This window comes from Vicugna pacos, chromosome 27 (genome assembly GCF_048564905.1).
Source record: "Vicugna pacos chromosome 27, VicPac4, whole genome shotgun sequence".
Classification (NCBI taxonomy): Eukaryota; Metazoa; Chordata; class Mammalia; order Artiodactyla; family Camelidae; genus Vicugna; species Vicugna pacos.
Genome location: NC_133013.1, coordinates 21355477 through 21383464, shown reverse-complemented (window position 1 = coordinate 21383464; position 27988 = coordinate 21355477). Strand labels below are relative to the sequence as shown.

The 27988-nt window shown below is 51.7% G+C and overlaps 1 protein-coding gene across 7 annotated transcripts in view; it reads left to right on the top strand.

The window, feature by feature from the left end:
• The window catches only part of IL16 (interleukin 16), a 116058-nt gene that overhangs the window by 87595 nt on the left and 475 nt on the right, over window positions 1-27988 (top strand). For 4 of the 7 annotated variants that reach the window (XM_072950894.1, XM_072950892.1, XM_031691792.2 and 1 more), the window contains 12 exons: window positions 1080-1153; window positions 1726-1942; window positions 5030-5147; window positions 6724-6856; window positions 8785-8872; window positions 11010-11488; window positions 15093-15246; window positions 18203-19292; window positions 20777-20945; window positions 23172-23273; window positions 25277-25535; window positions 25790-27969. In XM_072950894.1, the coding sequence (XP_072806995.1) occupies window positions 1080-1153; window positions 1726-1942; window positions 5030-5147; window positions 6724-6856; window positions 8785-8872; window positions 11010-11488; window positions 15093-15246; window positions 18203-19292; window positions 20777-20945; window positions 23172-23273; window positions 25277-25535; window positions 25790-26112 (3206 nt within the window). In that variant the 3' untranslated portion in view covers window positions 26113-27969. Of the gene's footprint in view, window positions 1-1079; window positions 1154-1725; window positions 1943-5029; window positions 5148-6723; window positions 6857-8784; window positions 8873-11009; window positions 11489-15092; window positions 15247-18202; window positions 19293-20776; window positions 20946-23171; window positions 23274-25276; window positions 25536-25789; window positions 27970-27988 lie in introns of those variants that run through there. The other 3 variants (XM_006208804.4, XM_015243185.3, XM_072950893.1) reach the window with 3 other exon arrangements.

Here is a 27988-nt window from a genome sequence, read left to right as displayed (position 1 = left end):
GACGCTTCAGAGTGAAACTTCAGACTATCAGAGACAAAGGAAAAAATATATTAAAAACAGCCTGAGAAAAAAGATGGAGTCTCTTCAATGGGACCATAATTAGGTGGCAGCAGATTCACCATCAGCAATGAGACCAGAAACCCGGGCAAAAATGACGCTGGCCCCAGAACCTCCCCACACGGTGTGGAGTACAGAGGGGCTCCTGGCTTGTGTACTGAATGGATCGAATGAAAGGGAGAAGGTGGTTTTCCCTCCACAGGAGAATGGATTTCTGGATTCAGAAGAAAATTATTCTATTAGGTGTGTAGTGTTGTGAAGATAAGACTTGGAGTAAAAAGACCCACGCTCTAACTCTTTTTGCCAAATGACTTTGAACTTCCCTGAGCTCACTTTCTTCTTCTGCAAAATGGGCCCCACACTGCAGTCTGGAAACATGACATACAAGCCACATTTACTGAGCGCTTTGGAGGCCTCACCCAGAATTGGCCCTGGGGATCCAGCATCTGATATAACAAAGCCCCGTCCTGGGGAGCTGGCAGCCTAGGGGTCACAGGTCATGGGTTACCACCAGGTAGATGCTCGTGCCATGAGGTACGGAGGCAGCAGACTGAGAGATCAAGACTAGTAGATGAGGAAGGTGGGAGACATACCTGTGCGTTGATAAGGTGGCACGGAAACAAGGTGGAACTACAAGCTTGTAGCTGCGTAGACCACGGTGGGAAAGGCCAGTGTGTTTCATCCGGAAATGGTCCAGGGGAGTGAGTGGTGGGAGGGGCATGGAGGCAGGAGGGAAAGAGGTGAAGCCAAGAGATGGGCAGGGAGCCCATCAGGCCAGTCTTTGTGTGCCTGGCTGAGGACCTTGGATCTCTCTACGGAAGATAAGAGATACCAGAGAAGGCCCAGCACTGCAGCCCTGTCTGCCTCCCTGGGGGAGAGCCCTGAGTGAGAAAATGTTCTTCCCAGGGCTTCGTGCGTGGCACAGAAAGCGGGGCGTGGGGGACACTAGAGTTCAAGGTAGGGAGAAGGTCCCCTGTTTGGGCAACACTTTTCTCAGCTGCGGTTTCTCCCTCTCCCAACAGGTGATGAAATTCTGGAACTCAACAGTGAATCGATGGCTGGACTCACACATCAGGATGCTTTGCAGAAGTTCAAGGTGACCCTTTGTTATCAATATAGGGCCATACTCGGGGGCCTTCACAAGGGACCCGAGCTCCCAGCATTCACTCCCCCTTCCTTCAAACTGACAAATTCAAAACATGGGATCCTTGCCAGGGTCACCCATCTGATGCCGATCTTGGCACAGTGTTTAAAAAAAAAAAGACCTTACTCAGAAAATAATAGTGTCATCAGGACCCTTGTCGGAAGATGCGTCAACTATCTAAGGTTTATAGAACTGTTTTAAAACATTCTAGGTATTTGTATTACAATCTATTTGAAGTTCTTAAGACAGTCACTAAAAGACATTTTGAGGCTCTGTTGAGTTCAATTCAAGACTCTGGCATGTATGTATGTCATATAAAGAGGTGTCATATCTGTATACATATGTGCAAATATATGTCATATATGTGTATACAGACATTTACACACACACACACACACACACACACACACACACACACACACACAGCTGCATTCCCTTAAAGTCTTCTGCTATTCACAAAGGCCAGTTTTCTTCCCGTCCCGCTGCGCTGCTGCAGAAGGCTGTAGCCCCCTCTTTCCTTTCAGCAAGCCAAAAAGGGGCTCCTGACCCTCACGGTGAGGACCCGCCTGACGGCGCCCCCGTCCCTGGGCAGCCACCTGTCCCCGCCGCTGTGCCGCTCCCTGAGCTCCAGCACGTGCGTCACCAAGGACTGCGGCCCCTTGGTCCTGGGCAGCCCGGAAGCTGCGGCCGGCACCGCCAAGCCCAGCTACAGAGTCATGGTGGAGGTGTCTCTGCAGAAAGGTAGGGGCGCTGCCTCCCGGGGGGGCCCCCCAGCCTCCCCCACCCTCTGTCCGGGCCTCCCACCGCCGGGTCGTCTTCCTGACTTGGCTGGTGGGGAGTCAGCCCAGGGGCGGGGCAGGGCGACGGCCGTGAGCAGAGTTCACGGCTACTGTTCAGCCGCAGGGTCTAGGGCTGTGTTTGCAGAAGCCCGGGACACCGTCCAAATTCAGTCAGTGTGTTCTGGTGCAGCGGTTAAAGTAAAACAAAACGAAGCAAATGAGTCATACACAAAAGTACACACACACAGAGTTATAGCTCTACATCTAATCTGCTGGGAGATCTTGAGCAGGTCATGGCGTCCCCTCTGGGACTTTTTTCCTTACTTCTGGTGGCAGAGGATCGAGGTTCTGTCAAGTTCAGACATCCGGGATCGACATCCAGTCCCTTCGCCAGCCCCGGGGGCTGCGGGGGGCCCGGCAGGCCCTCTCTGGAGGAGAAAGAGGCAGCTAGCACGCGGCTGGAGGAAAAGAGGCAGCTAGCACGCGGCTGGGCTCCCGCGGAGGGGCCAGAACAGATTCTGGGGACGCAGGGAAGGCCGGTGTGGCTGCAGCGAGGTGGGCAGGGTGGGAAGTGATGTTGGAGCACTTGGCAGAGGCAGAGGGACAGACCTGGTGGGACTTTACATCGCAGTTCTCTTCTAATCGCAGTTGGAAGCCCTTTAAGGATTCCTAAGAAGGGGAGTGACATGATCAGGATGTGCTTTAAGAAATCCCTGCTAGCTTTCCTCATAGGCAATGGCCTACGTGTGACAAAACGGGAGGCTTGGGAACCAGTTGCAGCCACTGGGTCAGAGAGGATGGAGAGGTGGAGGTGGAGATGGGTGGAGGGATTTGAGATATGTCGTAGAAGTGAATGAAGAGGGTGTATAATTAATTCCTTGCGTGGAGCTTTGTCTCCTGCATTTCTTGGCTCCCTGCTGGACTGCAGGCCACCTGAGGGTTAGACGTCCCCGTGCCTCCAAGCCTGGCATGGTTCTTGGCACAAGTACCAGGCCCCTCCAGGTGTGTGCTGGCACCCGCCACCAGCTGTACCCAGGGCTCCCGCCATGAGCCCCCTGAGCAGGCATGGGGCGGAGGGGCTCAATCACGGCTCTTCCTCTCCCTACTGGGCTCCGTGGGCCACCGGGCAGAGCCCTGGTCTCGGGTGGTGTTTCCTTTCATCAGTGGCATCAGAAATACGTTAGGCAGGGTTTTTGTTTGATTGCTGTGTATAACACAGCTTCTTAATCTCTACACCCAGAGATCGTGCTTCGGCAGTTTTAGGGGTGAGGCCCGCGAATCTCCAATTTATATAAGTTCCCGTGACAATTCTGATGCCCACTAGGCTGAAGAACTCTCACTCTGGTCAGGAAACCTGGGCTCTGGAAAGGGCTCTGACCTTTGTTTGTGGGCCATGTCACAGCCCTAATTCTGTATCCATCAAATAGGGTTGCTAACAGTTGCCCTGGCAACCCGCATGGGACTGCTGGCAGGACCAGTATCGGAAGGCGAAAACATTCATGAACTTCCTGAATGTGCTCTGTAAATCATCATCGCCAGATGCAAACCATAAGAAGGTCTTTGTCCTATTCCCAGGCCATGCCATCTGGTCCTTCCTGCTGGCTGCCCCTCATTCTCCTGTCCTTTCAGTGCTAGCAAACCCCAGACCCCCCCTCTCCCACACACTCTGGGGGACCCATTCAGCCCATGACCCTAACGCTGCTTCCATGCTGATACTTTCAAACTGTAAGCTTCTGCCTTGCCTTCCCTGCTGGGTTCCAGATTCATCTACCCAACTATCTAGTCTACATGTCCGCTTGGATACTTCATAGGCATCTCAAGAGTGACTTGGGCAAAACCAGACATCTCGTCACCATCCTTATGATTCTGGTCCTCCACGGTCTTCCTGTTTTGATAAATCACACTGTCATCCACCCAGTTACTCCAGCCAAAAAGTCTCTGAGTTCTTAAAGCCAAAAGAAAAAAAAACCCTCCAAGTTATCTTAATTTTTATCTATGAAATCTCCATAGTTAGTCCACTAGCAAGTCTGTCTTCAAGGTGCATTCCATGTATATCCATCTCTGCATCTTCACTAGTGGTAAAGTTCAAGCCACCTGCTGGCTCAAAAATTGCCTCTTAACTGCTCTCCTTGTTCCCATTTTTTTTTAAAGATGCCTTGTGTTTATTTATTTATTTAAAGATGCCTTGTGTTTATATTTTGTTTTTGTTTTTTTCCTTAACAGAGGCACTGGGGATTGAACCCAGGGCCTCGTGCACACCAAGCACACACTCTATCACTGAGCTGCACCCTCCTACCCTATCCGTGTTCCCATTTTTGACCCCTTGTAGTTCTTTTCCCAGAAGCCAGCCCTATTTGTAAAAATAGAGGTTGGATCATTGTCATTTCCTGTTCAGCACTCTGATGGCATCCCTTCTCAGTACAGAATAGCATCCTTTCACCAATACATCCTTGTTGACAAGGTCCCGTTTAAGCTGACCCTTGCCTCCTTCTCCTAAATCATCTCGTACTACTGTCCCCATGACTGGCTACATTCTAGCCACACTGGCCTCCTTTTCTGTCCCACACAACATACATGCTTCTTCTTACCTTGGGCCTTTGCATCGGCTCTTTCCTCTTTTGGAAATGAATTGCCCCCATCACCACATCCCTGGTTTCTTTGTGTCATATTTTAGCTTAAATACTGTCCAGTCTGGGCTCTGAAGTGGCCATCCTGTTGTGTTCTAGTGCATTTCCCATTAATTCTCTGCATCATACTTACCACTCCTGACATCTTCCTTCCCTCCGTCCCTCCATTCCTCCCTCCCTTCCTTCCTTTTCTTTCCCTACTTGACCTTAGCATCCTTACCTGCCTGGGTCACCGTTGCTGACCCTAGACTAGGAAAGCCTGCTACTCACGTGGCTGCTCCATCAACATGGGTGGAAAGAATGTCTTAGTAAATAGGGGGCACCCACTAACCCAGGACCGTGTTTGGGCATCGTGTAGACTAGTGCACACGTGGGAGAGCTCAGTCACAAGTCCCCCCACCGCATCCCGTTCTGCCTTCCAGAGGCTGGCGTTGGGCTGGGGATCGGCCTGTGCAGCGTCCCCTATTTCCAGTGCATCTCCGGCATCTTCGTTCATACCCTCTCTCCAGGATCTGTGGCGCATCTGGATGGACGACTCCGGTATGTTCTGATTTCTGTTTTTGAAAAGACCCCTGATTTACAACAGGGGGAAGGAATCCCTTAGAGTGTCAGGAGACTGGGAGCTAAGACGTTTAGAATGATCCAGGCACTGCTGACAGCCTTGCTCGTCTAAGTGTGGTCCCTGGACCAGTGGCATTGCAGTCACTTGGGAGTTCCTTAGAAATGCAGAATCTCGGGGCCCTCCCCTGACCCACTGAATCAGAGTCTGCATTTTAACTAGATCCCTGGGGATATGTATGGTCGCTGCAGTGTAAGAGGCATCGTCTCAGAGAATACCAGTCTGAAACGGAAAACATGAAATGAACACACTTTAATTCAGTCGTTAACTAACAGACTGTATAGTAACATAAATAGGAGCTTGGGTGAGATTTATTCGCATGGTATGTAGGGAAAAAGAAGCTTGCTAAGCACATCAGTGGTATCAACTCAGTTTCTTGGTGGCATAAACAAAATACTTTCAGGCATTCCATGTGTATCTTTTTATGAATAACTTCTAAAAGTGAAAGTCTAAATTTTATTTCCAATAGGTGATCTGGATTTGGCAATAGCATTTCATTCCAGTTTAACTTATTACAAGACTTTATACTCACCCCAGCATTTATATATGGTGTGTCTTCTCTCATATAGCATCTGACGTACGCTGTATATCTCTGTGTTTCTCTCAGATAGTGTATCTTCAAGTATGTCTTCTCTACTGGGTTTGGGTTTTACTAAACCAGGAGAGTTTGGCCATATTTTAAAAGGTTTTCCTGTAGCTACAGTATATACAAGCCCTGCTTAGGATGGTGTCTTGATGGAGCTTCTGAATTAGAGATGGGTTTGCTGCTGTCATAGGCAGGAGGGTGACAGCTGATTTGCCGAGTTGTTGTGCTGTTACCTGGGACAGGATCACAGAGTCAGAATGATTGCCTTAGTCAAACAAGGCGACTGGATTGTACAAATCCTCTATGTGTTGATGCAATCTTATCTTTTTACCATATGTATGTACACATACATATTTTTTTCTGTTTGGGTTGCTGATAACCCATTTCCTATCTTACAGCAAGAATCAACTCCATCGCCTTCCCTCCTTATTTCTTTTTTCTTTGCAAGAACCTCAACTGCTCCCTTGCCCAGTGATTTCTTCTTTACCTTTCAGCCCGTCCCACCCACCCTTCCACTTTGCCACCCTACCCATGGGAACACTGAGGACCCAAGAGAGGACATGACTGGTTCAATTATAGCTAATTGGTTAATCCATTACATGGCTTAACTATGCCCCCAATCTTGATTGAGCTGAGTTAAACAGAAAAGAGCAGAAAAAAGTGACCAACTTTTGTTGACCGCTGCCCCACTCTGGGTCTGCATCCCCATGTTTACAGCAGAGGGGTGTGCGATGTGCTGCTTGGTTGGCTGTGTGCGAAGTCAGTCGGGAAGCTGGCTGAGGAGACCTACTTGTTGCAGTGAATTTTAGGTCTGATTACGCAGCCCAGGAAGGGGTGGGACCTTCGGGAGGCAGCTGTGCACATGTCACACTGACAAGCTTGCTGATGGCTTCCTGCTGATGCCTTTGCAGGTGTGGTGATGAGATTGTGGAGATCAACGACTCCCCCGTGCACTGCATGACGCTCAATGAAGTCTATGCGATCCTCAGTCACTGCAGTCCGGGTCCAGTCCCCATCATTGTTAGCCGACATCCAGACCCACAGGTACCGCCTGCTGCACATCCTCTTCTACCCAGGCCCACTCTTCCAGTACTCAGATTGGAATGAGAGATTATGAAAATAGAGACGTTGTTGACCAAGTGTGAACCCGAATTTCCCAGAAGCCACTCCATGTGTCTGCAGTGACAAGCATCTGCCGCAGAGGTCCTCTGACAAGCTCCTAGATGAGGAGGTGATGGGCATTAGCTTAGGGAAGTGCTTGCAGCTGGGCTACAAGCTCTTGGACAGGAAAATAGGGACCCAGAGCTCCTACTAGCAGATAGAAGAGGTTAACTCATCCATGCTTCCAGTGGGTCCCCATTACGTGACTGTCTGGAGCTGGGCATGGAGCATACAGGGAGAAGTGAGCTCCTAGCACACAGTCCTGTCCTCCAGAAGCTTACGCTCTTGATAGGAGACTGACAAAGAAATAATTGCAATCCAGACTGGTAATGACTAGGAGGATACAAGGGTTACAGAAGGGAAGGCTACATAAAGCAAGAAACATCAGAAGTTAGTTACCCCCACTACTCTGCATACCTCATGCAGATACAGTATTTGTCCTTTTGTGGCTGAGTTATTTCACTTAGCATAATGTCCTTAAGGCTCATCCGTGTTGTAGCGTGTGCTAGAATTTCCTTCTTTCTTAAGGCTGAGTAAGATTCCATTGTATATGTATAACATATTTTGTTTATCCATTCATTTGTTGATGGACACTTGAATTGCTTCCACTTTTTGGCTACTGTGAATAATACTGCTATGAACATGGGTGTTCAAACATCTGTTCCTGCTTTCCATTCTTTTATATACACAGAAGTAGAATTACTGGATCATATGGTAATTCCATTTTTAATTTTTTGAGCAATTATTATACTGTTTTCAGTAGTGACTGCACCATTTTACATTCCCACCAGCAGTGCAGAAATGTTTCAGTTTCTCCGCATCCTTATCAACACTTGTAATTTTCTGAGGCTATTTTGATAGTAGCCATCCTAATCGGTGTGAAGTGATACCTCACTGTGGCTTTGATTTGCATCACCCTAATGATTAGTTATGTTGAGCATCTTTTCATGTGCTTTTGCCCATTTATATATCTTCTTTGGAGAAATGTCTGTTCGAGTCCTTTGCCCATTTTTTAATTGGATGGTTTGTTTTTGTTGTTGCATTATAAGAGTCTGATTTGCAAATGTATTCTCCCATTCCTTGAGTTGCCTTTTCACTCTGTTGTCTCTTTCGTTGATCGAGACACAGAATATTTTCATTTTGATGCTGTCCAGTTGATCTGGTTTTTTTCTTTTGTTGCCTGTGCTTTTGGTGTCAAACAATTCATTTTTTTAAACCTTCTGTTTCATACTGTGAAGTAGGTTCTATGATTGTTACTGATTTACAGAAAAAAGAAATTGAGGTTTAGAAGGTTAAGCAACTTGTCCAAGTGTTTGCAACTAGAAACTGGGGAACTGGGACTTGAACACAAGTCTGTTTGGCTCCAAGACTCACACTCTTAACTGTTACTCTCAGGTGATTAGTTACCTTTGACAATAAGGTGGTGATGGTTATGGCTGTGATGTTGCTGTCCATGGTGGTGGTGGTAATGACAGTGATGATGATGTCATGACATCATTGCCAAGAATGGAATAGCTCCTAGAGGTGAACTCTGAAGTGGTAACTTTACCTGGAGTTTTGCAGCAAGTAGTGGAGAGAAGGTTGGAGAGTCAGAAACCCCTTTACTGACAGAGTAGGGATTTTACCTAGAAGATGCTAGGGAACCATTGATACCGGCTATTTTTGGAAATTAAATTTGTCAGCGACTTGCAGAGTGGGTGTTGAAGGAAAGAAGGCAGAATGCAGGGGCCCAGCCTGGGAGCTGGTGCAGGACTCTGGTCCTCCCGCAGGAGTCTCCACGGTTTACTTGAGGAGGTGATGATATTCTCTAGGTCTCTGAGCAGCAACTCAAAGAAGCTGTGGCCCAGGCTGTGGAGAACATCAAATTTGGAAAGGAGAGGCACCAGTGGAGTCTGGAAGGTAAGGAGATAGTGGACTTTCATTTGCAGTATCTTTGCCTTCTTAGAAATCTTTGAGTAGCCATTAATTCACCCTCTACCCCAGGAATACGTAATGGTCATCACAAATGAGCGTGCTTTGTTGACCAGGGGTGAAAGCTAGGAGTCCACCAGCTACATTTGGCTCAATATTTTTTGTTTGTTTGTTTGGGAGGCACAAGATTCTAAACTTGTCTGAATCTGAATTGCTTTAAATGAGCAACTCTCTCTAGTTCTTTGTGGTCTCCACCCTTCCCCATTATCTTCTACCACGTTGCCAGTCTCACAGTTGTCCCTGTAGGCATTTGAGATTTCAACCCCTAGCCCCAAATAATAGAATCTTTAGAAATAATGATATCTGTTAATAGAATTTCTAACATATATTGAGTTCTTATGATGTCGGACAATGGGCTAATTAATGCATCATTTCCCTGAACCTTCACATATAATTTTAATGCATATTTTTTAGGATAAAGGGGGGCCCTGAGGGCTTCCTTACCCCAAATCACTCCACTTCGTGCACAGAGAGTCTGGGATGGGACCTGGGCTGGCTGACTTCCATGCATGGCTGTTAGGCGTTGGCCAGGTCTTCGTGGAACGTCCACATGATAGAACAACGTGCAACCATTAGCACTGATATTGACAAGGAGCTTAAATGGCATGGAAAATGTTCAGAGAAAAGGATAGGATACAACATTGTATTTCAGTGATGTTCTGCCATTTGCACCCACTTAACATGCATATAGGCTCAAGAAAAGAACCCAGTGGAAAATTTTTTGGCAAAGGTTATCTCTGGCTGATAGGCTGCAGGTGAATTTTTACTTTTATTTCTTTTTTGTGGCTGACTTTTCTCTAACAAAGATGCATTATTTTATGATCAGGAAAAAGCAAAAGAAAATATTTTTTTAAAGAGGATTTGAATTCTGAGCTCGGCTGGCTTTGGTTCTCTCCTGAGGTCTAAGGTGCTCCTGCATGGAGCTCCCGGGCTCTCCTGGCCTCGCAGAGTGAGCTGGAATTTGAACAATTCTTTTTATGTTGCACGTTTTACTTTGTTTTCAAGTTACATTTTGAGAAAAGGTCATTTTCCCCCCGTCAGTGGTATTCCTTGTGATGGCCCAGCGTCTAAACCATAAACCACGTCTGAGCAGATCCCAGTTCTCCAGCTGTTGGCTTCGGTTTATTGGTGAGGCTCGGCCTCAGTCAACTCCCACTCCTTTGAGCTGGGATTCTAGAAAAGGAGCATCTTCCACAGTTTGCTGCTAGAGAGAAGAGCGTCTGGGGCCGGGGGGGGGGTTGGCCCTGGTGCTGGGAATATGGGGTGGGGGGTGGCGAGGGGTTGAGAACCAGGAAGAAGAGCTGACTAGGCAGAGAGAAGAAGAAGGGCAGCTGGCTAGCAAACAGTGGTTTTCTGGCCTCGCATCACCTCGTTTCTGGAAAGAATTGGTACCTCTTGGTACGAGGCTCAGAGCACCTTCACCAGCATTTTCTCTCTTTGATGTTGAGCTTCGAAATGCCCGGTGACCCTGGAATTATGATCTCCATGTTGCAGATGAGGAAATGGAGTGTTAGAGGCTGGGTCCCCGGGAGGCCGACTCTGAGAGGGCGATTAGCATGTAGGATGTTCATTCAGAAGCAGCCTGTGGACCCACACCTGGGAAAGGGACCCACCCAGTAGCAGGCTGGGCAGAGGGACCAGTCGAGCTGAGATGACACCCAGCAGCTTCAGCCGACCCCATCAGAGCTGTCCTGTTGGCAGAGATGACTGGGCCTCTCCAGCCCCATCTCCATCCATTATTGGAGACTAGCTATCCCTCGGGTGAGGTGGTTCCTGGAGGGGCTGACAGCTGCCGGCCATCTGTCACCCACACTCTGCTGGGACCTCAAGCCCTGCCTTGAAGGGCACTTCAGGGGGTGCATCTCAGTATCCGTCACAGGGAGACTCGGAAAGTTTAAATTATTTTCCCAACCTAAAGGCATCCTTGGGCACCAGCCCCCAGGCTGCTGAGCTCCAAACCAAAGCGATCTCCGATGGGAAGCAGACAGTCTGGGCGAGCGGTGTGCTGCCCGTGGCAGTCGTGAGCCAGGCTGGGGCTGGAGGTTCCCTTGTGCTTCTGATGCAGGTGTCAAAAGGCTGGAGAGCAGCTGGCACGGGCGGCCGACCTTGGAGAAGGAGCGGGAGAAGAACTCGGCACCCCCACATCGCAGGGCTCAGAAGGTCATGATCCGCTCCAGCAGCGACAGCAGCTACGTGTCGGGGTCCCCCGGGGGGAGTCCCAGCAGCGGCGGAGAGCAGCCGCCCTCCGACCTGGAAGTCAGCGCACACAGCCCCAGCTTGCCCCTGCGGCAGGAGCCAGGGGTGCCCCCCGTGACATCATCCGGGCCAGCCCAGGAGAGCCCACCCCTCCCCGAGGGCCGGGGCGGTCACCCGCCACTGAGGCTGAAGAAATCCTTCGAGATTTTGGTGAGAAAGCCTACGTCCTCGAAACCCAAGCCTCCACCCAGAAAATACTTCAAAAGTGACAGCGACACTCAGAAGAGTCTCGACGGGAGAGGGGACTCCCTGTGCCCTTCTGGGCACACCTTGCCCAGCCGTGGCCCGGTAAGAGAGGTGATGGGCTGAGTGTTCTTCCACACCGGCCCAGACCGTTTCGGGCGTTAGCAGAGGGTTAGCGGTGGGCAAAAGGGTTTCTCCTGCTCCGGCCGAGAGGCGGGGCTCGGCTCGCGCTTGCGGCTGACCCTGCGCAGGGAGATGGGCTTGCTGCCTGGTGCCTCTCACTGCGGCCCCGGTCTTGCTGATAGGTTTCTGGGTTCCCATCCATCACACACTGGAATTTACGGTTGCTTTTACAAGCTCTCTGCACCTGTTCCCTTACCTGTTAATTGGGGCTAAATGTAGTGGCTCCCTCCAAGGGCTGGTGTGAGGATTAAAGGGAACCAGCCGAGTGAATGCCCAACAGAATCTCAGGCATAATGGTGTCCGCTGCGATGGCCGTCCCTCCGTCACACCCCGGCAGACCTCAGTTTCCCTTCTCTGCAGCCCCATCGCCCTCCCTTACAGGAAGGCAGGCTGACGGCCCAGCAGCTGCTGCATCCTGGGGCCGTTTCCATGCCCAGTGCTGTGCTGAGCCCTTCCTGTGCTCTGTCCCAGTTGAGCCTCACAGCCGCCTGGGGATGAGGGTCCCATTCATGCAAAGAGGGAGCCGAGGAACTTACTGAGGTTCACATGGCCAGTGGGCCGCTTTGCCACTAGGCTGTGCTGTCTTTCACGTCCTCACTCCGGTGGCTGCGTTCCGGGGCAGGCGGAACAGGGGCCTCTGGAAATCCCCTCTAGCAGTCTGTATGAGGGTTGGCAAACTGCAGGAGGAGTAAGAAAACCCAGGGAGGAAGGCGTTGAGTAGGAGGGGCGGCAGTGAAGGGGAAACCAGGGTACCAAAAAGGAAATACAGTTTTGCAGAGCCGACAGGATGTGGCTGGTTAGCAACTCACAGTGGAGTTGGCAAGGTGGTTCCCCCTCTGCTCCTCTAAGCAAACATTTCGTTTTCCTTCAAGCCTGAGACCTGTAAGTCCAGGAGGGCATTTAGGAACAGAGAGGCTGAGAAGCCAGGCTTTTTACTTTGTTCCTGGAGCCCCAGTACAGGACTGGATTTGCCAGGGCAGGTCTTTGGGGCCCACTAGGGCTGCCGGGTGATGCCCTTGGGCCGTCTGGCCAGGTTGGGCCAGATCTGGGGCAGGCATTCTCCCCAGGTGAGGCTGCTGGAGGAGGAAGCGGGATTTCTGCAGGCAAGACAGGCAAGGAGCTTGGTTGCAGGCAGAAGTCCCTGGTCTTTGCCGCCCTGCGCCGCCCCTGCAGCATCCGTCCCTCCTGCCCGCATCCTCCCGCTTTCTGCAGCTACAGTTCTCCGTCCCTCCGTGTTGTCCCCTGTGGCCCACAGACCCATCCACAGCCTTTTACAAAAGCACAACCAACACCACATTATTTTACTGGGCGTTGGGGAGTACAGGGAAAGGATTATAGCACAAGAAAAACAGGAGGCTGTTTGCTACACGTCATTCTTAAAATCTCCCCCACCATTCCTGGGGATTTCTCACTGGGTGTTTTTCTCCTTGGCCCCAGTGAATAATATCTCCCCATCCCTCCCTTCCTCCCTCCCTCCCTCCCTCCACCACTTACTTCCTTCTCCTCCTCCTCCTTCTCTCTCTCTCTCTCTGTCCCCTACCCTCTGTCTCCCCCAGTCTTTTCTCTCCAGAGTCCCAAGACCCTTCTCAAGTGTCTGTGACAACCCTAAATCCTTCCTGTCTGCTATAACTCAACGGGACCAACTCCCCAACCAAAATGACCTTTGGGATATTATCTTCAACAAAAGACTAGTTTTCTCCCTTATAGAAAATGAGCTCAAACCATCACTTGTGACTGAAAAAAAAACAAACCCACAAAACACTTTATCTCTCATGTCCACAGGTCTGTCTGCCTTCCTTCTTTCCCTTCTCCCTCTCTCATTCACCAAGCACTGCGCAGGAAACACAACTTAAAGAAAAATTCAAGTAAAATCAAATTTATTCTAGGAGCTAATTAAAAAAATACAAAACACCTCTCATGAAGAGGATACATCATCACGTGTGTTGATGAAAAGACAAAACACATCTGTATCTGTTCCAAGATGCAAAGTTGCTTTTGCTACTGTGCTTGGTACCAAGAGCATCGGTCTGTGAAAGTGTCAGCAATTCACGGATGTGGACAGATGTCACCTTGCAGAGCTCCCAACTGGGTGAAATTAAGTCACCCACATGTCTTTTTTTTTTTTTCCTCCTGCTGTTGAATGTCTTAGATGCCATCGCTCTGTTATTTTCAGCTTCTAATTTCACGGCCACATCTTGCTTTTTCAGCAGGAAACACAATGATTCCTTTGAGTTGGCTGGTCTTTCAGTGTTTCTAAAACCCTCCCCTAGAACTCAGTGCTGCCGTAGGGGCCTTGCGCTGGGGCAGTGCTTTGAGAACACATTCCTAACTTTTGTAGAACGTTCATTCCTAAAGAAGGTCTATTGTCAATGTAGGTATTAAATCTCAGGCCATGGACGTCTTCCGTTTCTGTTTTAGTTCCAAGTGATGCATTTGTCTGTCCTTCCTTCCTTCCTTCCTTCCTTCCTCCCCAGGAGGAAGCCCGCAGCTTTGCTGAAGAGCCAGCGCATCACTCCATCTGACGCTGCAGCGAGCAGAGTGGGGAGGCCAGCGCAGCCAGGCAGGGCGCTCCCCTTACAGACAGTCACACAGAGGCGGCATCACTTTGATGACGCCTGCCTTCTCCTTCGTTTTCCCGGGTTGGTGTCGCGCTTACTCCTTCCACTGTGTGTGTCTGTCTCTGGAACACTCTTTCCCGGCTTCTCCACCTGGAGAATTCTTACCCTTTGCTCAAGCACCGGACAAACGGCACTTCTCTCGGGAAGCCTTCTGCACGGCCCTGGGGCGGAACTGGTTCTGGTTGCTTCCTCTGGGCCCTGGCGGCTCCTCCTTCATGCTGTATGAAAACCCAAATTCTAGCCAAGCATCATGCAGTTACTTGGTGTCTGGTCCAACTCGTCTCCAGGCTATTTCGTGAAGGAGCCTGAGACGGCGCCTGGGCCCAGCGGGGATCCCTGCTGCCCGAGGTTGAGGACGTCACCTAGGGGCTGCAATGGGAAGCGGGGGCCCCGTCCTGAGCACTTGTCAGCCTTCACAGCTTCCGAAATAACTGAATAATGAAGAACAATGTAGAAAGCAATTGACACAGTTTCCTCTGAGTGTTCTGACCTTAGCTGAGTGAAGACTAGAGGGCGGTTCTTTGCCTACTGGCTTCTACCCTGTGCTGTCCCCACCTGGGACAGGTGGCTCGCCAGGTTGCCATGGTAAATGAGGCAGTGTGAGCCCCCTTACACACTCCTAAGCCTCTTCTCCCAATCACAGAGAGCCCGGGGTCCTCACAGATGTCCACCGGATGAGCCCGTGTTCTGGACACTAGCTCTTGGAAGCAGAGGGATGCTCTGGGCCCGCAGGAGGGGCGGGCTCCCCGGGTCAGCTCCACACGGTGGAGGAGAGGACCCTCCTGGCAGGGCTGAGCTTCTCACTAAAGCGGTTCCTGCTGGCGCTTCTGTCACAGCCGAAGCGTGCCCTGCCTTCATAGCTGGAGGCCACCGTTTTGACACGGTCTCACTTCCTGTTTACACCACAGGAAGCCAGAGAGCTACCTCCGCCACTGCCTCTGCAGGAAGACACAGCAGGGAGAGCCCCGCGCGCCGCTGCCTGCTGCCCGGGACCTGCTGCAGCTGGCCCGCAGACGACTTCCTCCTCAGAGGGCCAGCCGGCCAGGAGAGGAGCCAGCCCGGGTAGGCCTCCATTTCCATCTTCCGAAAGGAAGGACCTTCCAGATAAAGGTCTAGTGATAAGGGGAGAATGTACATTTTTCCAGAGCACTGGAGGGTTCTGCGCACCTCGACAGCTGGCCTTGGGCTGATGAACCGGGGCAGCAGGGCAGTGGGGGTGCTGTCCAGGGTGGGAGCCTCCTGGTTGGATGAGTGCCTGGGGAACGCAGGCAGATAGTCAGCTGGAGCATGGAGACCTTGGGAAAAGGTTCAAGACCCTCCCACCCAACCATAGGAGGTGGCCACTTCCTCTAGGGGGACAACATTCTAGCAAGCTGTGGTCAGTACTTCCAAGTCTGGGGACGCAGGCTCAGAGAGAATGCACGGGATGTTGCAGGTGATCACGGCCTCATGTAGAGGAGGTGGAAGGGCTGTGCCCACGTGGTGCCCTGGAAATGCTGAGATGAGTTGAATGTGTAGAGGTTTGCTAGAAAGACCATCAGATTCGGGGTCAGGAAGACCAGGGTAGGAAACCTGGCTCTGCCCTTTACAAATGTGATTCTGGGTGACTTTCGTTGCTTTTCTGAGCCTTGATTCACTCACCAGCAAGGTGTGGGAAATCCCATAGAATCCCAACATGTGATTCAATTTAGCAAGCTATTGAATGCTGGCTTCGTGAAGCCCTGTGCTAGGTTCTTGGGAAGGAGGGAGGGAGGAGAGGAGGGTGGGAGGGAAAAAGGGAGAGAGGGAGTAAGAATGAGAGAGAAGACAGACCAGTTCCTGCCATCAGGGAGCTCCCAGGAGTGGCAGAGCAATGCATATGTGGGCTACAAACCGTACGCCCATTTGAGAAACATTATGTGATAAGTACATGAAAGGTTATTGGAGGGTTAAGGGATGTTTTGAATGGAAATACCTGGCACATCCACCCAGAGCAGATGCCCTAATATTGGAGGCTCCTCCCCCCCCTCCCGTCCCTTAGTCATCACAATTGAGGAACATACCAGGGAACGAATGCCCTGGTGTTCTACTGGCAAGAGGTCCTCACCCTAGTCCGCAAAGGACTCGCCTGTAGAATGTCTGACTACAGAGCCTTACAACAGAGAGCAATGTGAAAGTGCAGAACCAGACTGGGAGGGCAGGACTCCCTTGCTAAAGCCCTGGATTCAGCAGTCACCACCCCAGTTTTTGGGATCATGTGGAAGTTCTCTTTGGTATCTTCAAGGCTTAATGCTCTGCACGGTCTGCATCCTTCGAGGCCTGGCATTGAGGCAGGAGGCAGGAGGAATCGGTCCTCCTTGTCCTGGGTTGCATTCTGGTACCAAGCATCCCCCAGAGTATGGAGCTGGAGCAGCATTCTTTTAACCAGGGAGAGATCCGACCTGGGGGTAACTGAAGAGTCACACATCCACTTGGGTTCTTGGCTGTGCAGGGCTTGGGGGCCGGCCTCCCTCGGTCTCTGGGAAAGAATCAGGGACAGAGTCTCCTTTGTTCTGGCTTGTTCAAGGCTGGCTTCCACGAAAGACCTCACATGCTGTGCCCTTGGTGAGGGGCTGAACTTGGCAGGGCATGGCTGACAGAGCAAGTTGGAATGACCCAATGCCAGTGCCCTGGCTGCATCTCAGGTGTATTAAATCAGAACCTGGGGCAGCCATCAGTGCTTTTGTAGACCTTCCAGATTCCAGTGTGCAGCCAAGTTTGGGAGTCATTGTCACAAAGCTCCCTTCTGCCTGGAACCCTCATTGCCTCATCAAGCAGCGGGATCACGCCTTTGCTGAGCAAGCTGGTTAATTACCTTCGAGTAGGGAGAGTAGTGAGCTCACGAGCTCGGGGGCCAGGCGCATGCTTCCATGTGTGAAATGCTGACCTGGTAAGAAAGGGGGCTCTTACTGCCTTGAGTGGGGTGCGCCCCATCTGAAGGGGTGCATGTCCACATTGCTTGTTAATGACATGGGTGGTCCAAACCAAATATGGCTGCTGGTTCATAACCTTTGGCTTGAAAGTTTAAAAAGTAAGAATCTACTTTGGCTTTTAACGTTTTAATGAGTTATCTAAAAGGCTACTTGGTACAGTGGAAAGGACGCGGAATTAGGGGAATCAGGATACATGGGGCCTTTCCTTGGCTTGGCCATCAGATGACCGCTTTCCCTTCTGAATGTTGGATTCCTCAGTTATACGATGCCAGAGAGCATGTTACGGAAATGACAGGCCAGCCAAGAAACAAGCACCACTCGGAGGGTTGGAGTACTCAGATTTATTACGCCGGCGGGCTCAGAGGGGCTTCTGCTCTGAAGCTCTGAGCACCTCCAAGACGTGCACATGAGGTTTTATAGGGTTAATTACAAGTATGGGCTATTAGCCAATAAGGCTCAAACAACAAAAAGCAAGGAATCAGTACACTGAAGCTTATCAATTCGGAACAGATCACATTACTGACACTTGTTGAGCTTGGATTTACGAGTTAGCTTGTTAGCCCAGTAAACTGACACTAAACTTTAGATTTACAAGTTAGCCCGGCAGAACTTATATCACTAAACCGACACTTATCACACTTAGATTTGTGACTTAGCTCGTTAGCCCAATAAACTGACACTAAACTTCAGATTTACGAGTTAGCCCAGCAGAACTCAGATCAGTAATCTGACACTTGTTGCACTTAGATTTGTGACTTAGCTTGCTAGCCCAGCTGGGCTTTTCCTTCACAAGCAGACTAGAGATTCTGTGCGGACTCTTCTAGTTCTGAAGCGCTAGGAGGCCGTGGCGCTAACTCTCACCTCTGGCCCTCTGGCTCTGCGACCCTGCCTGTTTGCACTGCAGCCAGGTAATGGCACCTAGGGTAGTAGCTCACCAGCCAGGGGGCCCCCACTTCTGCTCACCTCCTTCTCGGGAATCGTCCTCGCTGGTCATCTTTGAAGCGGGAACTTAGGCAGAAAGCTCGCAGTCAGGTGTAATGCACAACTTTGACCTTTCTGCTCCCTAGTGACACAAACATCCCCAATAAAACACCCGTTGCTTAAGAGGCAGGCTCGGATGGACTGTAGCCTGGACACCACAGCCGAAGACCCTTGGGTGAGAATTTCTGACTGCATCAAAAGTCTCTTTAGCCCCATCATGAGTGAGAGTCACGTGCCTCTACAGCCCAGCGTCAGACCAGGTGACGACATTGGGACTCAGGGCCACCCAGATGGGACTACACCAAAGCTGGATGCCACCAGTGGTGTCACCCAAGCATGCAAGTCGGCCGACAGCAGCACTGTGAAGAGGGGGCCTCCGGTGGCCCCCAAGCCAGCTTGGTTTCGCCAGAGCTTGAAAGGTCTGAGGAATCGCGCGCCAGACCCCAGGCGGCTGCCGGAGGCCGCCTCCTCCGCCCAGCCAACACCCGCTTCCAGGGAGCGCCTGGGGCCGCCCATGAGGGCCTCCTCCTCCATCAAGCAGAGAATCAGCTCCTTTGAAACCTTTGGCTCCTCCTCTCAGCCGCCTGACAGAGGAGCCCAGAGACTGAGCCTCCAGCCCTCCAGTTCCCTGGGGGAGGCAGCCAAACCTCCCGGGAAGCAAGATGGAGGACCGGCTTCTGGCCTCTCGGGACAAGAAGCTCCCCGCTCCGTGGAGCAGCGGCTGGAGCCGGAGCAGCCGCCGCGGGCCTCCCCCACCACCCCGGAGGCCAGCGACCCGGGTGTGTCGGGGACCCCTCCTTCAGGACCGCAGCCCAGTCAGAAAACCCTTCCCCTGGACCCCGACCCTGTCTCAAGGCTGCTCTCCGCGCAGACTGAGGAGTCTCAAGGCCCCGTGGTCAAGATACCCAGCCAGCGGGCACGGAGCTTCCCCCTGAGCAGGACCCAGTCCTGCGAGATGAAGCCTCTGGATGAAAAGACCAGTAAACTCTACTCCATCAGCAGCCAGGTGTCATCGGCGGTCATGAAGTCCCTGCTGTGCCTTCCGTCTTCAGTCTCCTGTGGCCAGACTCCCTGCAGCCCCAAGGAAGGGGCATCGCCACCGCTTGTGTCCAGGGAAGACCCCGCAGCAAATGGTTCTACTGAAGCTCCTGCCTCGGACACGGGGTTCTCGCTCAAGTGAGTGTCTCCTCCCAGTGTCCACCTTCCTCGTCTTTCTTTCTCTTATAATCCTATGTATCTTTTACAAAAGTTTCTCAGGGATGGTAAAGGATTGTTCCATGGTTCTTTTATGCGCATGTGTGTGTCTTACACATCTGTGTTTTGTATTAAGGAGGGGTTTTCACAACACCTGGCTTTGGGAGGGGTGGGAGGTTGGGGGACAGAACTGGTCCCCTGGTGAATTGCCCATGCGTATTCGGAACTAATGCACCCTGGACACGTCCCGCCGTTGCTCAGGAAGACCAGACGGAGGCCAGGAGACAATCCACTGAGGGTTCCTGCTGCCTCCCACCCCCTGCAAAGGAATCCACTTGCACTCTGCATGTGGGTTCAGCCCCCTGGACTGGGCCCCAGTCCCAGCTCCGGCACTGACGCCCTGACCACGAGCTGGTTCCTTCCACACTCACCTTCAGTTTCTCCTAAAGTTGAAATCAGGAGCTGGGCAAGCCCTGCTCCCCAAAACTAGGGGCTCCCAACGACGCCTCAGAGCTCCTGCTGCAGGGCTGCGGTTTAGTCTTCCCTTTTTAAGCGGAACAATTCTGCATTTGTCACTTTTATTGATTGTTCTTATGCTGCTGAGAAATGCTTTAGGCCCACTGACCCAGATACCCCATGAGGTTCCAGCTACCCTGAGGGAACAGAAAAGCTCTGCTAGGACGCGCCCGCAATGGGGGCCAAAGAGCCAGCCCAACACACGCGTAGCTCGTTAGGGCCGGTCAGCTGGAGAATCGCACCCTTTAGCTTCTAACATGGCTCTTTCTGGCTAAGAGTCTGTTCCCCTGCTGGAACTGGGGGGCTCACCATTAGGATTTACTGCTTTGGGGCCCCCTTCACCTGTCTGTCAGTCAGAGGGAGGAATAATTCCTCCTACCGAAACCACAGTTTCATGCAAAATAGGAAGTGTCATTACCCACAGTGGCTACGGGTACCAACATGGGTTCAAAAGAAAAAGGATGGCCAGTTACTGGCTGCATGGGCGCTAGGTGTAGTGATAAGCTGCTAATAAGGTAGGCTGAGCAGGTGCTGGCAACACCCGTGAAGGAGGCCAAGTGAGTGTGTGTCTGAAAGGACACCAGTCGTGGTGACCATCTAGGTGTGGGGCCTGCGGGTGACGGTGGCATGAGTGCAGGTAGGTCCACAGTATCTGCTGTTCTCCTGGGTGAGGTGTCAAGGTTTAGAGCACGGACTTTGGTGCCAGACACACCATGATCTGGGATTCCCAGATCTCAGCATTTCGGAGTCTTGGGACTATAGATAAGATATTTACCCTCCCTGAGCCCCAATTTCCTCATCTCTGGAGTGCAGGGATGCTGATAGCTACTCGTGGTTGGTTGCACCAGATAATAGAATGCACATCAGTGCTTAGCACCATGTCTGGAATGAAGTAATTGTGCAAGAGATGTCAGCTCTTACTAATATCATGACCCTTCTCCCTGTGAAAGCCTCTCGGAGCTGAGAGAATACACAGAGGGTCTCAGTGAGCCCACGGACGCTGACGACTGGGACCACTGCACCTCTCAGTCCGGCCAATCAGTTATCTCCCTGCTGAGCTCCGAGGAGTTAAAGAAGCTCATGGAGGAAGTGAAGGTTCTGGACGAGGCGACGTTAAAGGTAGGTTTCTTTACAGAGACGAAGGGCTGGCTGTGAGCGGTGTGGTCGTCTCAGCTAGGCCGGAGGGGGAGCCGCTCAGGTGGCCCCAGGCTCCTCGAGGTCGAGAAGGCAGCTCCCAGGGGCTGACACCAGACCCAGGTGTGTGTGTCCTGCTTGGGGCAGAGGACCACAGGAAGACCTTCCGCTGCAGGGAGCTTTGGAGCTCAAAAAGTGCTTTCAGTCATTAACTTATTGTATCTTCGTGACGATTTTATAAATGAGACAGGTGAGGCTCAAGGTCCCAGAGCCGGCATTTTCTGTCTCCACGTTCAGCGCTATTCCTGCATCCCAGGGGCTGCCGGCCTGGTGTGTGTCTCCGGGAGATGCTGCGTGGGAGCACGCTGTCCGCTGTAAGCAGCGTGGTTCTGAGCTCTCGTCTGGGGACTTGCCCTGCACTCTGAGAAGTGACTGATCCCAGGGCTCCCACACTTCAGTCAAGTCATTCTGAAAGTCCCACTTCCTCTTTGCATTCTGAGCATGACCCAAAGGTGCGCGGAAAGGAAGTGGCCAGGCAGAGCTGGGGCCTGTTCAGCTCAGGCGAGCGCAGGCTCACAGGCCTTGCACCCACCTGGGCCGCCCTGGGTCCTTGCAGCCTTTCTGCACTGGAATCATCCAGACTGGGATGAGAGGATAAGGGGCCACCATCGCTGGGATCCCCTAGGTCAAGGTTGTGGGCACCTGAGGAACACAGGGTGCTCTGGGCCAGGAGTCCTCCTCCGTGGCTCTCACTCATCACCTGTGCCCTGGGACCATTGTCCCCAGGGCCTGATTCGAACAGGATAACAGAGGCAGAAGTGCTTGTACCAAACACAAAGGGCCGTCCTGCCTGCCATGTTCCTGGGAGAATATTTGCTTTCCAGCTTGACAGAGGCCTCGTACAGGACAAGTCAGCTGATACTTGGGCAGAAGTTGGGGGATCTGAGCCGGAGCTGGGGTGAGGCGGGGGCAGCAGGGTCTGCTCTTCCCTCCTCCTTCCTGGGTCTTGGGGCCACCAGGTCAGAGGATCAGAGGGCCAGCTGCACCACGGGTGCTCTGGTGCTGTCAGAGCAGGGGGAGTCGTTGACGTAAGGTTATTCCCTAGCACTGAGGCACAAACAAGGCCTGCGAGCCTGCAGGGATGTTTTATTTGGTCTGCGTGGTGATTTGTAAAACATTATTATATTCTTTTTTTTTTAATTTGAAGTATAGTTGATTTACAATGTTGTGTTAGCCTCTGGTGCACAGCATTGTGATTCAGTTATACATGTGTGTATATATATATATATTTTCATATTCTTTTCATTGTAAGTATTGAAGTCATCTTCTATTACAAGATACTGAATAAAAATTATTATATTCTAAATATTACAAAACCTGAATCAAAACCTGAATCAAAGCCTGGGTTTCTGGCTTCTCTGTCTTTATCAAGGGAACACTGTGTTGGCACTGGGTCCGCATTCCTATGTAGCAGCGGGCCCATCTGAGCAGGGGCTGTACTCTCCAGTTCCCTGCAGTCCCCATCGATCCTAAATGCCTCACGTCTGCCCATTTTGCTCATTGACGTCGTCTGCCTGGGCCCTATATGCACTTGTGTTTGAGAGCCCTGATCGTGACCAGAAGGAGGGTCTATGACTTTAGTTAGACAGCGTGGAGGGACGGTTCTGGCTCCAGGTGAGCCACGTCCAGGCCGGGAAGTACTGTGTGTGCCCCGGGGTGTGTGTGTGTGTGTGTGTGTGTGCGCATGTGTGTTCTGGGCAGTGCTGCTGCTGTGTTCCACGGAGCAGCAGGGGGAGGCAAGGAGCAACTGACTTCTGCAAGGCGGAGCCCTGGGCTTGCTGACCCGGAGTCCCACGGGCTGGCCTCATCGCGTCCCCCACTGAAGCAGCCTTGCTGTCTTATCCCGCATGCTGGGGTTTCCAGCGGACTTAGTAGCACCCAAGTGCAAACGTGGGGGAAGCTGCGGCGAGTAGGAGAGGAAAAGAGGCCTACTTGTTGCCTCAAACACATCCTTTCCTTCTGAGCTGCCCATGGCTCTGGAAAGTGTAGTCCTCTCTTTGCAGATGATGAAACGGGTCGGAGGAGGTGACATAACCCAGGGAGTGGCCGAACTGGGCTTTGAGATCAGAGCAGCCTGATGTGAGAACACTTGTTAAATTGTTCTTGCTGTTGCAGTAGAAGGTTGTTAAATACATGTTTTTCCTTTTGCAGCAACTAGACAGCATCCATGTCACCATCCTACACAAGGAGGAAGGCGCTGGCCTTGGGTTCAGCTTGGCAGGAGGAGCAGATCTGGAAAACAAGGTTATCACGGTGAGTGGCCCAGCCCTGGGGGCACAGCAGAGCCAGAGGCAGTGGCCCTGCGTGGGGAGCACCCACCAGGAGGGTCAGAGGAACGCAGGACCCCCGGCCACTGGGCACGAGGTTAGGGTAGAATCTTAAGATCCTTTCCAAGAAGCATAGTAACTGTCATCTGTGTCCGCTCCCCCCACCCCAGTAGTCAACCCTCATCATGATCCTTTTTTTTAAAAAACATTTTTTATTGAGTTATAGTCCTTTTACAATGTTGTGTCAAATTCCAGTGTAGAGCACAATTTTCCAGTTATACATAGAATACAAACTTGTGGTTGCCAGGGGGGTGGGGGGTGGAAAGGGACAGACGGGGATTTCAAAATGTAGAATAGACGAACAAGATTATACTGTACAGCACAGGGAAATCATGATCCTTAATTTTAAAGAGGTCTCTGAGTACACAAAACAGCTTCAGTTTACCAAAAGAAATCTGAACCACTTGTGGAGCGTTACAGAAATGGCAGGTGTCTTTGCCTCATTCTAGTGCTGTTGAATCAGAATTTCCCAAGGTTGAAGCCTCAATGCCCGCATTTCTTATGGTTCTGTCTGCAGGGATGTTTTAAAAACTCAAACCCACTAGCTGTCACTGCACTGTACACGTTTAAGTGGTTAATTGAATGTTATGTGAATCTCACCTCAACAACAACAACAAAACAGAAAAGATCCAAAGCACATCGTATTCAGTGCCATGTCTCTTTTGGACACATAGACCAGAAACCTGTTAGCCACCAACATTTAGGCAAGAATGACTTATGACCACAGGGTCCTTTATGGAAGGGTCCACAGCCAGCTTTGAAGACCTGGCCCTGGTACGTGGCACAGCGCCCCTGGCTGGGAGGAGGCCTCACCTGGACAGAAAGAGGCCCTGGGAAGCCTATAGAGGGGGCTTGTCTCCTGGTTTTGCCCCCTTGGAGATTGGGGATGTTCACAGGACAGTTGCGAAGCTGGTCTGATGGCTGGTTGGGGTCAAGCTGGAAAGAACGGGAAGCAGTTGCTACACCTGCTCACAGAGCACAGCCCACAGCCCAGGATAAACCCGAGGCATCAGGTCTCGTGGTCCTGACCGCACACCTGACCACGTAAAACTTTTCTAACACCGAAACAATTTAGAGAAACAAAGAACCTTGTTCAAAAGATAATAGCAAAACAGTACACAGCACAGTTTAGTGACTGCCCAAGCATGTTGTCATTCAGTCCTCTTAATCAAGCACATTAGAATTTACATCATTAAAAGGGTTGAGGCCAAGTCACAAGTTTTTTTTTTAATCCCACATACTTCCAGAAAGGGGACGGGAGGGTGGGGGTGTTAGTCCCTTTTAACTGGAGTTAAAGGATCATAATTTCTAGGGGAGGAGCTTTAAAAATGTCTAGACTTCCTAGGAGAGGAATTCTGCAGAAGATGGGGCCTGAGAATTTGTCTATGAAAAAAAGATTCTTTGCTGAAATGCTTTTGGGGGAAATCACTGTGTTATACTGCCTGTTCTTAGAGAATCAGCATGTAGAATCGCACTGTAGAGTCTCTCATATATATTTTTAAATTAGACATTTTCAGAGCTTATTTTTTTTCAATGTTCTTAAATTTCTTAGATTTGAGAAACTTGCCTATTATACAATGCCTATTCATACAATGCCTATTAATATGACACAGAATCAGTGTTTGAAGGAAATCACTTTGGGAAATGCTGATGTGGAGCAGATAAAGCAAAAGGTTTTCACTGAATGCTAACTGGGTTTGTAAGTGATACAGTCCAGGACATTGTGTCGGGAAGGAGTCTGAGGGCCATTCTGGCCATTTTTGCTAATGATCTCTGCTCTGGGTGGAGAAGGAGGGAAGGCTGTAATCCGCAGCCCTGATCTAGAACACATTTAGTTTCATTTTCTTTGGCCTCAGAATCTTCTGGATTTGACTCGTTCAAGTCCTCCTCCCACAAGAATCCAGATCTGACCTCCTTTGCTCTGCTCAGGTTCACAGGGTGTTCCCTAACGGGCTGGCCTCCCAGGAAGGGACTATTCAGAAGGGCAACGAGGTTCTTTCCATCAATGGCAAGTCCCTCAAAGGGGCCACGCACAACGACGCTCTGGCCATCCTCCGCCAAGCCCGGGACCCCAGGCAAGCCGTGATTGTCACAAGGAAGCCAGCTCTGGAGGCCACACCCGACCTGAACTCCTCCACAGACTCTGCAGCGTCGGCCTCAGCGGCCAGTGACGTCTCCGTGGAACCCAGTAAGTCCCCCGCTCCCGAAGCCCCGTGGGCCACATCACCTTTGGACACACGAGGCCAGTCCTGGTGAAGCGGCTCAGTAGCTGGTGGCCCCCAGAACACGTGGCCTGCCTTGCACGCTGCCCAGGATGCCAGCCTGGGTTTGCACGTGCACGCGTCCAAGCTCTGCCGGCAGCAACAGCCAGGCTCGCCTGCTGCCCGGGTGTCTGGCCCGGGGAGGAGGCTGTCCCTAACAACACCCCCGTGCTTTTCTCAGCAGCAGAGGCCACGGTCTGCACGGTGACGCTGGAGAAGACCTCTGCAGGGCTGGGCTTCAGTCTGGAAGGAGGGAAGGGCTCCCTGCACGGGGACAAGCCTCTCACCGTTAACAGGATCTTCAAAGGTGCGGCGTGTGTCTGTCTGCCTCTTGGCTTTCCCTCCAGTTGTGGGTGTTTGGCCTGGCCCCTCCGAAGGTTTCTGAGCACCTTCTGGGCCATGTCGGTTTCCCACAACCCAAGCCCTTTGGGGAGGCCAGCAGGCCCGGTAAGGACTCGATTTTGCTTTCTCTGGCTTTTCTCCTTGGCTCAGACAGCCCGTTAACCCCTGTCTGCTGGGTCCCTGTAAGTGACCGAGCCCTGGGCCTGGTGCAGCCTGCAGGGCCAGGACAGGGGTGAGACACCAGGGGGCACTGCCCTGGGGGCGCCGAAATACGCAGTAATCAAGATACATACCCTTTCGATGCAATGTTTTTAACAATCAAAATGAATTCCAAAAATCCAGAAGGAACAAACCATCAAGTTGTAAATAAAGACAGAGTCTGACTTTCTGCTTGCACAGCTCGGCCTCCCTCGCCTCCCCCTCCTCCTGGACCCCTCAGCTCCTGCCTTTACTCAAAATTGTGAGATTTCGTTCATCATGGATCGGGCAGCAGGCCAGCCTAGAGTAGGGGGTCACTCGGGGTTTCCTGTGAAAACCATGCATGGCCTGCAGCTATCACATAGACTCCCCCCCGAGTCTTCACGGCTTCTCAAGCTGGACCCGCCGAGTGACAGAGCAAGGGGCTGTGGGCGGGGAGGCGCGTGGCCCGGGTTCCAGCCCCGGCTCTGCTTCCTACGTGCTGCGTGACCACTGCCTTCTGGGCCTGGGCTCCTTGTCTACAAGGAGACGTGCAGGCGTGTGTCTGAGGGCTCTGAGTGCGGGGACCTGCAGGCCCTCCAGCTCTGCTCCCCGGCCCCGGGAGCTCCTGCTGCAGACTGGTCTTGTTAACGGGAGACCCGCTGCAGCTGCTGGAACCCAGGGGGCGGGTCGAGGCTCACGTGGAGGCTCCCTGGGAATCCATGTTTACTCCAACTCCAGGGAAGATATTTTTAACTTTGGAAGGCCGACTTGGAGTGATCATAGGGTTCAAAGTCAAGAGACCTGGATCCCAGTGGCAGCATGACCTTGGGCAAGTCACTTCCCCACGTTGGTCCCATTTGCTTACACGGGGATGAGCCTACTGGCTGCAGGGTGATGTGGTACCAAGGGATGTGGATTCTGCAGCAGGGTCTGGGTTCAGACCCAGGCACCACCACTCAGAAGCGCTGAGGCTTGGGTGAGTTACTCGAGTCCTTGGTTCCCTCCCACGTAGAAAGGGAATAAACAGTAGGAGTACGTGCCTCCCAGGATTCCTGCCATCGATGCAAAGCGTTAACAACATGCTTGCTGTATATAATTGCCCGATATACTTTATTTTTAAATTATTATCATCATTACCGCTATCTCGTAATCTCATTCAGTATTTCTGAGTATCATTGTGTCAAACAGACGGGAAATTTTCTTCCAACATAAACAGTATATAGCCCTCTTTCCACAGGTACCTGTGAAAGAGTGAGGGGGAGTAGAGGGTGTAGCTCAGTGGTAGAGCGCCTGCTTGGATGCATGAGGTCCTGGGTCCAATCCCCAGTCCCTCCATTAAAAAAAAAAGAGTGGGAGCTGTATGTGATTACATCTTTCTTACTCGGGCCCAGGGGTCTTCTCCAGGCCGTTCAGAACCAAAAGTCCTGTGAAGGCTGTCTTGTAAACATCCCACCATCTCCATCCCCATAGCACCCAATGCCTGGTGATCTCATTAGAAGTAGGGAGACCACATGTGAAGGGAGTGGAGCGTGGGGACGGTGCCCAGGGAGGCTCTGAGGAGGATTCAGTTCCCGGGAGTCCTCTGAGACCCATGGGCGTCTCCTCGGCCCGGCGCTGGCTTGGCGCTGCCTGAAATCGCCCTTCTCTGGGGACAGCATGGGCCACAGGGAGCTGGCGCTTGGTATGCCAACCTCAGAGTCCCCATTTTATGAGATGTCTCATTTTCAAGCCACCAGCAAGCTCCGGAGGGATGGGCACCAGTTCCCTTCTGAGCTGTCCTGGCTCCTCAGAGACCAGGGGCAGGCGGTGACGCCTTACTCCCCCATCAGTCACGGAATCCATGACCTCCTCTCCCCTC